The 13,432-nt window shown below is 38.9% G+C and overlaps 1 protein-coding gene across 1 annotated transcript in view; it reads right to left on the bottom strand.

Annotated features, from left to right (window-relative positions):
• Positions 1–12,758, bottom strand: part of LOC107559965 (chondroitin sulfate proteoglycan 4-like) — a 43,428-nt gene extending 30,670 nt beyond the window's left edge. The window contains exons 1-4 of the mRNA XM_016243994.1: positions 12,755–12,758; positions 8,312–8,475; positions 3,374–6,922; positions 1,447–1,914 (exon numbers count right to left, since the gene is read on the bottom strand). Coding sequence (XP_016099480.1) covers positions 1,447–1,914; positions 3,374–6,922; positions 8,312–8,475; positions 12,755–12,758 — 4,185 coding nt within the window. The remainder of the gene's footprint in view (positions 1–1,446; positions 1,915–3,373; positions 6,923–8,311; positions 8,476–12,754) is intronic.
• Positions 12,759–13,432: the final 674 nt, after the last annotated feature.

Genomic DNA, 13,432 nt, shown 5'->3' with positions numbered 1-13,432 from the left:
ACAATCTGTATTGTTAAAAGCGCTATATAAATAAAGGTGACTGACATCTACAGCACCAGATGCATACGTCGGGCCAGAAGTATAATAAAGGACTCTTCCCACCCCGACAACCACCTCTTCACTCTGTTGCCCCCTGGAAGATGCTACAGATCCCTCAAGACACACACCTCCAGACTCCGGAACAGTTTTTATCCACGTGCTATCTTAGAACTGAACTCCAATTAATAGAAGACATATCACTCAGTCACAAGCTTCAAGGTTGTGGTATACTAAGGACTATACACTTACTACTCATACAGCTACTGGTGTAGCTGTGCAATACACTGTTCTCATATTTATATATTTATTCCTTTATTCTCTTGTATTTATTAATATTTCATTCACTACTGTACATATCTGCTACATTTGCACTATACCTATTTTGCACATTTGGTATATATAACTGTTTACATTTGCACTGTCTACTGTACACCTGTTTACATTTGCACTGTTTACTTTTTCTGTATCATTGTTTACATTTTTGTATGTATGTGTGTACTTTCAATGTGAGAGCAAACTTTTTTTTTTCGTTGTACAGCTGTACAATAAAAAAAGCTATTCTATTCTATTCTGTTCTATTTTAAGTTTCTGAAGTCACATGATGGCCACTGCAGATCTTAAATCTAATTTGCATATTCTAGCTGCATCAATATAGTATTATGAGTCATGTGGACTGCTGTTATGGAGATGATCCTTTTTGGATATTCAGACCTCCTGGACACAATATGCAATAATTGTATAGTACAAATCAGTGTGAAGATTATGCTAAATATCTCATCTTGTGTTCCACAGAAGAAAGTTAGAGAAAGAGTAAATTATTACAGAATTTTTTATTTCATGTCAGTGTTGTGATTCTTAACTAAAACTAAAAGAAACCAAAACTATTCAAAAATGTTTTCAGTAATTGAAATAAAGTCAAAATAAAATACAATCTAAATATTCAATGGAAAAAATCTATATCCTCTGATGCCCATAAGGATTGATGAACATTTTTCTGAGGTTACTCCTCCCATCCCCACACCTAACATCAATGGCCACTCCTCTGATGCCCATATAAGGGTTGCTGAACACGTTTTTTAAGATGGCCACTCCTCTTCCCAAGCTTTATAACCATGACCACTCCTCTGACACCCATATAAGGGTTGGTGAACATGTTTCCTGAGGTGAAATTAAAATGAGAAATGTTGCCTTTACAACTAACTGAAGTAAAAATAAAGCTATATATAATATAAATATTTTAAAAACAAAAACTAATAAAAGTGACAAAAGCACATAATAAAACAACTAAAACTTAAATTAAAATGAAAACTGAACATAAAAATAAAAGCTAATTCAAAACATTAATATAATGAACACTGTAATTGAATATAAATAACAGTAAAATGTTGTGTATTTGTTGGCACTCACATCCTCCCAGGTGAAGGTAACAAGTCCATCTTCTTCATCCAGATACTTAATATCTCCATGCTGAGGTTCTTCCTCCATAATAAACTCGATGTTCATGGAACGGTAGAAGTGGTGTGTGATATTCAGAACCTCTTGGGTCAGCGCCACAGATCCACCCTCCCTCACGGTGATGTTGACCACCTGGATGGGTATGATGCGTGGAAAAATTACCACCAGCACCTGTAGATCTTCTATGGTGGTGAAGCCATTGCTGACATCGACAGTGAAATGGTCCTGGCCCTGAAGGGAAACGGAGACGTAAAATATTCTGCCCAGGTTTATGTCCTCTTGTGTGAAGGATTGAATGTAGTCCAGCACGGGTGATGCTGTATTGTCTGAGTCATTGTTGAGTTTGACCACATGACCCAGCCGTGGAAAGTCTTTGACGGAGTACACCATTTCTTTGGGCAGGATGTCTTTTTGCATCACCTAAGAGGATGGCAAGAAGACCTTCAAATGAGTGCAGTAAGAACCTGGAAAAACTGCTTTCAAATACTGCATATCCCTACGGAGAGCCAGGTACCAGCTATCTTTCATAATAATTACCTTCGGAACATGCAGAATATTTCTTTCACAATGTACTGTATACTCTTTCACTAATGTATTTAAGAAAAGTTAACCTAAAAATGAAAAGCCTCACTGTCATGGCATTCCAAATTCAAACTGTTGAAGAATTTGTATTTGCATACATTTAAATATTATGTTTCATATCAATAATGTTAGGACATGAACTTTTTTTGACATGCCATATTTGAACGTATGTAAATGGAAATGACACTGAAGAAAGAAAGGTACATTGGGAACTACATGAGGATGAATAAAGGAATTTCATTGTTGGCTGAACTATCTCTTCAACTTAAATCTTACGGTAATATTTACATAGTTTAAAAATACATAAAAAAAGGTTTTGATCTATTAAATGGCCCTGAATGGTACATTATAGAAACCTTGAGGTGTTATCATAAATTATATTATGCCAAATCCCCTATTTAGCATGTGATAAATCTCAGAAACACTTGGAGGAAAAAGTAGCACAAAACGTAAATCAATGTCAGGCATCACAAATGTCCTAATGAATCTGAGCAGAGGCTGTTTCCTCTACTGCAACACTTGGGCAATTACTGAAAGTACACTCAGTGGAGTGTCAACAATAGCAGAACCACTGCAGAGTTTCAACTACATTTGAAGCATTTTCTTTCTTCTAAAACACACAGTTTGCAACTAAATGCAAAGCAGCTCCTGGATAGATTTATGAGACCAGCATTCAGGGATTTTGGGAGCAGTGCTCTTGCGGTTCTGGAACCTTCCACAGCAGTAATACAACAGCTGTTGAACACAAATTATAATTAAGGACTGTTAAAAGTCTTTGTAAACTGATATTAATATTTTTGCTATATTTGAGGTGTTTAAAGCACTGGCTTTCTGCCTTTGGATAACAACTTATGACTTGACATAAAAGCACACTCATGGCCTCTTTCCTAAAACACAAGTTGATGAAAATACACAATTTTTTGTGTGTAAATTATTGCACTTGATTTGGTAACACTTTTCTTTTTTTGTGATACAAATTAATCTAATTTTGACACTGAGTGAAAAAAAAAACAGTGTTCAAAACTGTTGTTTAAACCCAATTCACTATAGTACAATAATTATATCTGAGCAGCAACTTGCAATTTTATGTTTGATCCACAAATGGCAATCGAGAGGTCAGAGTTCTGTAGTGCATCTACAAGAACGATTTTTACTAACAATTTACACACGTTTAAGCATAAACTAATTTTCAAAACATGCACTTAAAACAAGTAAGAACATGCCATAAATGCCAACAGAATGAGAAAAAATCATTAATATTTTTAAAAATATATTTAAGAAAGGTATTAAGTTTTACCTCCAGGTGGCTTTCATCAATAACAGAATGCTCTCCTTCATAGGCAAGGATCACCAGGTTTGACATGACCTTTGGCTGTGACAGGTATCCTTTCTTGAATATCTTAATCCTGAAAGTGCCTTCTGTGGACCAACCCTTAGCTTGCACAGTGAAGGCAAAGGAATCTTTCGAGCTAAGGCTCTGGTCACTGTGTTCATAGGAGACCACACCCTTAGTCAGGTCCTCTTGTGTAAATGTGGAAGATTCAATTCCACTGACTATAATCCTACCATCACTGGGCGGAGAAGTCACATCATAAATGATCTCAGCTGCACTTCTGATGTCCATGTTGGTCTCTGCACTTAGCAGACTGGTGTTCAGTGTCTTGGTGCTACCATGGTCCATGACCACCATGGTATTGTTGGCTATACGTAGATAAGGGTCACCTGCTTGCACCTGAAGTACAGCTGTTGTCTTATGAAAACCATCAGATACTTGAAGTTGGAATCGCTCACGATCTGCCCCATGATGGACAAACAAAACCTTCCCGTCCCTCAGGTCAGCCTGAGTAAAGCGGTAGAGAGGTTGCGCTGGGTCTGCTGTGGAGACAATGTTTCCTGAAAGAATTCCCACTCTCACGTAAACCAGCTGGGTGTCATTAAAGTCTAAGTCATCGTCTCTGAACAAAATGTCTTCAGTGGTCAATAAATGCTGGCCATTTCTGATAACATTAAAAGGTTTGTGGATTACCCTTTGAGGTACGTAGTCATTCCTGGATTGTATTGCAATGTTAAACACTCCCCTCAGTACCTCATGACCCTCTTCTTGCCAACCATTGCCACCTCTTGAATCAAATGCCAGAAAGGAAAACTGGTCATGACTTGTCTCTGATCCATCATGTTTGTAGACCAACCTATTCAAAGAGAGATCCTCATTGCTAAAGACTCGAATTGCACCATCAAACCTTTGCATTCCTGGTGGGGAGTCTCTGATAAGACGACCATGTTTGGGATCTTGCACTATCCTGTACACAAAGTCTGTTGAGGTGGAGGTTTGAACCCAGAGGTATTCTTTATTCATGATGTTTTCATTTCCTTCCAGCACAACGAGTCTCTCGTTGATGAGGACAGGAGCATCAGAATCAGCCTTGATTTTGATTGGAAAGGTGTACACTCTGGAGTACTGATCCTCTGCAAATACTTTGAACTGGAACTGATCCTCAAAGTCAACCGCTCTGCGGACACGAGGACTGTAACTGATGAAACCGCTCAAAATGTCTTGTTGGGTGAAGGTATCACCATCAGACAACTCGTTATCAAGCATCATCAAGACTCCTTGGACTGGGCTTTTCGTAATCATGTACTGTATTGATCTTGAATCAGCGTTGCTTTCCATCACAAAAGCTTGTAGTTGTTCAGGTTTAATGACCTTTTGCTGCCAAACTTCAACTTCCAAAGGTACCCTTTTACCTATTCCTATAAGGGCAGGCATGATCTTTATTATAAATAAGTTGTCTGGGAGGACGACCTGTCCAAGCTGTGCATTGAAGTGAATAAACTCTGTTTCTGTGCCCTTGAGATCAGCTGTGGGGTTGGGAATGTATTTCAGTCGGTTCTGCTCCAGATCAGACTGGTGAAATAGTGTGACTCTTTTTGGTACCCCATCGTCTGAGATCAACTGCAGTTCTCCAAACTGAAGTGGCTGAGTGACATTATATACAACGTCGCCAGTTTTTGGAGTTGCAGAAATAGCCAGATTTTGTATTCCTATAGGGGTGCTGTCATCCTGGGTGATCAGAAGGCCAGTATTTGTGACAACAGTCATCTGTGGCTGGGTTATAAGCAACTTAAATGTGCTCAAGTCGCTAACTGAATCTCCATCTGAGACCTGCAGGGTAAGTTCTGGCACTTCTCCACCTTTGTGCACGTAGTAGATATTTCCTTCTTTCAGTTGTCTACAAGTGAACTCTCTTAGACCAAATCCTGGCTGTTGAGCATTCTCCAGATATCCAGCAGCAGTAGGGTCCGACATGACTGTTATCTTGAGTTCATCACAACGATGGTCAGAGTCTGAGATTTTAATGAGGTTTGGGCTCAAACGTGTGCGCCTGTTAGCGGTGATTGAGAGGTCACCTGCACTGAGCTGAGGGATGTCATTGACAGGGATGATCTCCACTGGTAGCACATACTTGCGTGCAACACTCAAGCACTCTGGGAGATTCGTTCCATGAACAATCACCTCTAGCTGGATTTGATCTCCATACCTTTCATTGCCATTATGAAGATACTTGATTTTCTTGTTGACAACATCCAGAAGGGTAAACTTCTTTACTCTTGTCTGTCTTAAGTTCATATCAACCAGTCCATACCAGGGATCGTTCAGCAGAGTAAAGATGATCTCAGATTCACGAACACCTGCAGCTTTTAGGTTAAATGTTGGGTTTAGGTTTACGATGTCGATGTTGGCTTCTCCTCCCTCAAGAACCAGCATAGGAGTGATGTCCAGGAGCCTGGAAATATTGCGGAACATCTCTGGCAATTCCTCTGCAGGGAAACAGTGTCTTTCATCAGTGTTGCCACTAATGTATGTGATTCTTACTGGAGGTGTAGTTGTTAACTCCAAATCTTCATCATAGGTTGAGTAATCATATTCTCCTTCACATTTCCCATGAATGTCTTTAGTTATCAGAGCATCCTGCAGGCTTTTGCCCTTCTGATTCACCTTGATTTCTCCTAAACATCCAATAAAGGACTCCGTTGTGATCTCCTCCTCCACACGAGCCAAATAATTTTGAAACACATCCTTCATCTTTCTTTGAATACCTCCCAGGTACAGGTTCCCCACTAGATCCAGATTTTCTGTCTCATTAAGAGGGAGTGAAACCATTTGACTGTCCACATTTATCAAGAACTCACTGGGGTCAATTTGAACTTTTACTCTGTGCCACTGATCATCATCCACTTTCACCTCCACATTATCTAGCACATACATTCCACTTCCTAGATCCATTACACCTTTTAGGAACCCTCCTGCCATTCCGATGGCAATGAAGTCTGTCTGGTGTCCTGGGTGGAAGAGCAACAGAGCATCCTCAATGGTCGTCTTCATCAGCATCTCCAGGCTACGGGAGCCTGAGCTAGGTCTGGTCCAGGTAGGGAAAGAGATGAATGATTCTGCACTGATAAAGCTTGTGGTGTCTCCGTCCCCTGCCTCAAACTCACTGCTGCAGCTCCCCTTGGTGTCATAGCAGACTGTAGCTGCTGAAGCCAGAATATCAAATTCATGAGATTCAAACATAACGTTGCTCATGCAACCACGCAGGAAGGGAACAGCTGTGCTCAGGTACTCCACTTCCAGGTCCCTCACGCCCCCAAGAAACACGCCCTGGTCGATGTTCAGGTGCTCATCTTCATTCTCCACTGGGATGAAGGTGGTGTACAGGTTGTCTAGAGCCATAGTAAGTTTGGAGTCTTTCAGAATGAGAGACACATGATGGTCCAGAAGGTTACTGAGCTGGAGACCTATGGTGGAGGAGAGAACCTTTTCTCCGGAGCCCATGTCAATTCTAGCCTATAAACATACACAGACAAACAAATGATTAAACAACAAAAGTGACTGTTAAATATAAAAAGCAAAACATCATGTTTACATTTACTGGAAAAAATTGTTTGTGCTGTTTTCCTGTGGAAAAGTTGCTGCCATGATGTTAGGGTGTTTTGAGTGGTTACACTGTTGAAAAAAAAAACAGCATTTGCTGGTTAGGTATGTTTTGAAGCATGGTAGCTGGTTAGAGCTGGTTTAAGCTGGTCCTTAGTTGGTCATGAGCTGGTTATAAGCTGGTCCTGAGCAGGAGCTAGTAGCTCAAACCAGCTACCATGCTTCAAAACAGGTAACCAGCATATGCTGTTTTTTTTTTAGGTAACATTCATGTTTGTAGCACAAATTGGCTGGAGGAATTGCATGCTGAAGGTTAATACATGTTAGTATAAGAAGTTTGTTCAGGGTTTTGGGGTTTCCTTGCTCCAAAAGCACAACTAGGTAATGGTTTCTTAATACGTGTAATTTTGCTTCTCAGTTACATTTATCTTTAAACATTTTTACTAGAATACAAGACAAAGGTACTGGTTAAGAATATACTTTTTCACAGGGCATTATACATGCATTCAGCTGTGAAATTCTAATACAGACTTTGCTGGATCAGTTGGCTACACAGTATTTCAAACACTCCGTAGCCACTTAAACTGAAAATATCACAGATCTCATTTCAGATCTGCAGCCTCCAAAAAAAGTACATCTGCATGAATTGAATATGTTGGTGGAAATGCGTTTTTAATGACAAATCCTGCCACCGATGAAATAGTCTTGGTACCGTTTCATGTTGCAGCATAATGCAGGCAGTTTGAGCGTCTGTGTTTATCTATGCGGAGCGGGAGCCATTTTCTAGGGAGGCTGCAGATGAAGAAGAAATATCTCAGAGCAAACCAGTAACTCATTCAAGCCGTGGAAGCTTTTTCCATGTGTTGAGCTGAAAAAACTGACGATTCAGTCATAGCGGAGCTGGAAGCGAATGTGAGTCATCCCTCTCACCACAAACCAAACGGCTGCTTCTCAAAAACTCACAAGAGATTTTCTCAGTGTGTGGCTCCTTCTGGGGCCCAGAAGTCTTGAAGGGCCATGATAAAATAGTGGAGATTTGATTTATTTGTCTAGTCAGTCTGGGTTTTAATTTACATTACAAAGTAGATATTTTGCAGAACTGTGCTTTCTGATTTTGCCAGATTTGATCTCTGTCTTTAGTGTATAAGTCGTCATATAAAAGGCACTTTTAATCCAAAGCAGTTTAACACTTAAAGAGTGTTCACACTGACAGTGAATTACAGCAACAAAGCAACTAGAAGTCAAAGGGTGATTTAAAGTGACATGTGCAGCTGTTGGTGATCTAAATGTACTGTATTTCACCTGTAATCTGCCATTGTAGAGCTCCAGCGAGAGGTAATTTCTGTGTCCTGCCGCCAGTAGGAGTAGACCGCTACGTCTGCTTGTTTTAAACTGGAGCGACACTTGAAAACTTGACAGGTCCTGAACGGCATCTATCCGACAGTAGCTGTTCCCGAAATAGGAAGCTGCAAACACAGAGGGAGATTTTTTTTAAAAATTTGAAATATTTTAATGATGACATGCACCATTAATGTGTGAATGTGGAAGTGGGAAGACACACAGCAGATGTAAGTTTGAATTTAAAACTTTTCCAGCTGTCTTGTCAGCTGTTGTATAGAAAAGACCCTGTTCTGGAGAGTTCCAGCTTCGGCCCCATGAGAATGTTTATATAACTGCTTTTCTGCAGGATTCCCAGAGCTCAGTGTAGTAATATTCGGCTGTATGCTAATGTAGCCACCTGCCTTGGATTGCAAATTTGATTTTTTTTCCCTCTATTGCTTTCACTCCTTTAGTAAATCATTCACACATCACTCCTGGGCCTTATGTCAAGGAGATCCCTGTTCCATTGAATAGGTTTCCAGGGGCCAAATCATCAGCGTCTATGCCACGGTAACATTATACGGCCAGACTCATTGGGAAACCCCTTTATGGAATTCTGGGAAGGATCCACAAATGGAACATTCTCACAGGAACTATGGTCAAATGTCTTGGTAGAGGGTCAGGAGTCAATTTATGACTCATGTAATTCCCTTATCCGAGAACATCAACAGGATACTATTGTTACAACAAAAAAAGTCACATATTAGGCAAATACTAATCAAATTTACCATGGTAAATTAAGGTTAAAAAAAATCACAATGTCATATGAATTAAAGGAACGGTTCACCCCAAAATAAAAATCCTTTCATCATTTACCCCTTGTTGAATGAATCGTTAGATCTGGTTCACAAACCAGTCTGAAGGATTTATTCAACTATCAGAGTGATTTGAGTGGACTCAATCTAATGTAAATTCAAGGTGAATCACTCTTTTTACCTGTTTACTTGAACTCACTAAATTATTCAGACAAAGATTACCAGTAAACACTGACTTAAATTTCGATTTGTTCCTCACACAAAGCTAAAGTATGACTTCAGAAGACTTGGAATACAGTCATCTGGACTACTTTCATGGTTCTTTTCCATCCTTTTTGAAAGTTGAACGTTTGTACCCTTTGATTGTAATTGCATGGAAACATATCAGTAGATTCTTCAAAATTCCTTGTTCCACATAAGAAAGCAAGTCTGGGTTTGGAATGACATGAGGGTGAGTAAACAATGACAGATTTTTGAGTAAATGACTTCTTTATCCTGTTAAATATACATATGGAGTATAAAATCGTCGGCAAAATTTACTGTCATTAGCTAACCGCTACTCCTAAGACAGTGGCATCCTGCCTAGTTGCGTTTCTGTTTGTTCCTCTGTATTCATGCACAAAGGAAATACAATATTTTGAGAGATATATAGCACTTAATGCTCACCATAAATAAAGTGAACTGGATGTGCAGAAAACTATGGGAGTAAACTATTTTCATGCGCCAAAATATCTATTTTATTAACAAAGACCATCTTTAGAGTAATTGAAACGCCCATTTGAACTCTTGAGTGAGCGATGAATCAAAAGCACCAGATATCTTCACAGTTCAGCAAAAGGTTCTCACAGATACCCCCTATAAACATTCAGTCGATGCACTCCAAAAAACAAACACATAAATCTTGCCGAAAGAGTCAAACACTACAGGAGGCAGAGCAAAACGCAGAGGCTCATATGATCTCTCATATATTAATCTATAATGCTGAAAAGGTTATAACATTTAGATCTGAGCCTGCAAAAGACTGTCCACACCGATCTGAGGCCCTCAGATAGCATATAAAGTAGATAGAACCTAGAAAAGCGAGATGAATTTTAATGAAGCTACAGTACATTTATCTGAAGCCTGTAACTCCGATTTGGAGCTCAACGACCTTCTGGAAGGTCCAGAGAGAGAAAATATGGAATTATATTTCCCTCAGCTTTACGATAATCAGATCTGTTTTTGTTGGAAAATTCAAGGCGCACGCGGGAGGTAGAATGGACTATCAGAGTGATTTGAGTGGACTCAATCTAATGTAAATTCAAGGTGAATCACTCTTTTTACCTGTTTACTTGAACTCACTAAATTATTCAGACAAAGATTACCAGTAAACACTGACTTAAATTTCGATTTGTTCCTCACACAAAGCTAAAGTATGACTTCAGAAGACTTGGAATACAGTCATCTGGACTACTTTCATGGTTCTTTTCCATTCTTTTTGAAAGTTGAACGTTTGTACCCTTTGATTGTAATTGCATGGAAACATATCAGTAGATTCTTCAAAATGCCTTGTTCCACATAAGAAAGCAAGTCTGGGTTTGGAATGACATGAGGGTGAGTAAACAATGACAGATTTTTGAGTAAATTACTTCTTTATCCTGTTAAATATACATATAGAGTATAAAATCGTCGGCAAAATTTACTGTCATTAGCTAACCGCTACTCCTAAGACAGTGGCATCCTGCCTAGTTGCGTTTCTGTTTGTTCCTCTGTATTCATGCACAAAGGAAATACAATATTTTGAAAGATATATAGCACTTAATGCTCACCATAAATAAAGTGAACTGGATGTGCAGAAAACTATGGGAGTAAACTATTTTCATGCGCCAAAATATCTATTTTATTAACAAAGACCATCTTTAGAGTAATTGAAACGCCCATTTGAACTCTTGAGTGAGCGATGAATCAAAAGCACCAGAGATCTTCACAGTTCAGCAAAAGGTTCTCACAGATACCCCCTATAAACATTCAGTCAATGCACTCCAAAAAACAAACACATAAATCTCGCCGAAAGAGTCAAACACTACAGGAGGCAGAGCAAAACGCAGAGGCTCATATGATCTCTCATATATTAATCTATAATGCTGAAAAGGTTATAACATTTAGATCTGAGCCTGCAAAAGACTGTCCACACAGATCTGAGGCCCTCAGATAGCATATAAAGTAGATAGAACCTAGAAAAGCGAGATGAATTTTATTGAAGCTACAGTACATTTATCTGAAGCCTGTAACTCCGATTTGGAGCTCAACGACCTTCTGGAAGGTCCAGAGAGAGAAAATATGGAATTATATTTCCCTCAGCTTTACGATAATCAGATCTGTTTTTGTTGGAAAATTCACGGCGCACGCGGGAGGTAGAATGAGCAACTAGAGCCCAAGGACTCAAGGTTCAATCCACTGTCGGTGCGCACTGAGCATGCTCAGACCAGAAAAGACACAAGGGTCACAGTGAGCATAGCCAGCACGTATGAATCTGGAACCCATTAAATCTCTTTGAGGGGATTCTAAATGGGACACATGTGTTGAAGACCCTCAGCCATTCCAGGATTCAACATGCACCATACATTTAACCAAGACTCGTCTTTATAAGCCAGTCACGTCTCATTGCATGCTAAAAACACAGGAGGCAGGGCTTTTGTTTGTGAATGAGCATCATTATTCTGCTGGTTAGTTGATTACGAAACTCCATTGGTTTAAAGCAAAGGGCACATCTGTCTTTACACACCAGTTATTTTAAAGAGGGAAACACTGTTTGAAAATAAAACCAAGAGTGGAAAAATCGAGAGCGATGGCAGTATGGACAGAAACATGGAATGTATGTGTGCCAAAGTGGAATGACAAAATCTAATTGGCATTGGTAAGAAAATAAATCTATTTAAAGCCAACATGAAAGCAGATTTGACCCTATTTATTTTATTATTACACATTCCTTGGACATTTGTCTTTGTAATCATCAAAAACAATAAGATGATAGACCTTTAAAACATCTTTTCTGCTCATGTGACAAATGCCTCTTTTCAATCCCTCGTCCTCTTTGTCCACTTTGACAATCCATGCAATTATGTTAAATAAAGTTATTTCCCCCCATTTAATATCCCGTTTCTCTCTGAGATACAGTATGTCAGAATAATGAAGTAAAATGTGCTTATGCATTTCAAATTAAACTGACCTAATCAGTGATAGTACATAATTCAGAGTATGTATTAATTCAGAATGCTGCTGGACATAAAATTGTTGATCACACAACCATTTGTTACACATTGCATGTGCATAACACAATAAAATATATTTAAAAGTGTCATGGAATTTTAATGCAATATAAAAGTCAAAAACAATCAAAGCTCCACTTTTATAGAGTGCAACAACCACGTTCAGGAAATAAAAATCCCATTCATTTTCTTCATAAGGGAACTGATTTTGAACAATAAACCTTTATAGACAGACCTACTATGAGCTATATGATTATTAATCAATAGTATATGCTTTTGTTGAAGCCATCAAGCTGCATTATTTATTATTTTTTTAAATAATGGTGTTCCAACAATGGAATTTCTGATGAAATCTACATTACCCATGATCCTGCAGAGAACTCCCCACCAATCAGTGAACTGTGACAAGTATATTGCGCCAAAAACCCCCACTAACTCCTATAAAGCACTACAAATGATGTAATAGTTTATTATTTAGTTTCCCTTTGATCTCAAACTACTATGCATAATATGCAGATATTAAAATAAATGTAAAATATATTGTTTCTATATATAACATCCTTAACATTAATAGTTTTTTTTATTTGCAATGCTTCATAAGATAAGTCATTAAGTACAGTCTTGTATCTGTCTCTTTGTCTGAGTTGTCCATTGGAAAAAATACTTCCAGAACCAAGGGTGCTAAAAAAAAGTGGGGTGAAAGAGCATGCATGGATGCATACACTCCAAATAGTACTATTTTCAACATACTATGCTTTGGGATGCGTTCAGCCTAATCTTACATGCTATTTAGAGCATAAAGTAAGCGAATTTGGTTGCAGTCCTGTTCTTTGATGTGACTTTCTAAGTCACACTCTCTTAATCATATGATGCTACAATTGCTCTTCCATCCTTCGCCCTGGGAAACTGTGTGCTTGTGCATGTGTATGTCCCTGGACGTCTGCCCAGGGCAGATGGCACTGTCGTGAGGGCCGCTCCAGTCTGTATTTTTAGTGCTCAAAGGGAACTGAGTGGGTCTCTGTCTCCTCATCCTGTGAATG

This window comes from Sinocyclocheilus grahami, unplaced genomic scaffold, assembly GCF_001515645.1.
Source record: "Sinocyclocheilus grahami isolate Dianchi unplaced genomic scaffold, SAMN03320097.WGS_v1.1 scaffold707.1, whole genome shotgun sequence".
Classification (NCBI taxonomy): Eukaryota; Metazoa; Chordata; class Actinopteri; order Cypriniformes; family Cyprinidae; genus Sinocyclocheilus; species Sinocyclocheilus grahami.
This window is presented reverse-complemented; position numbering and strand designations above follow the sequence as displayed.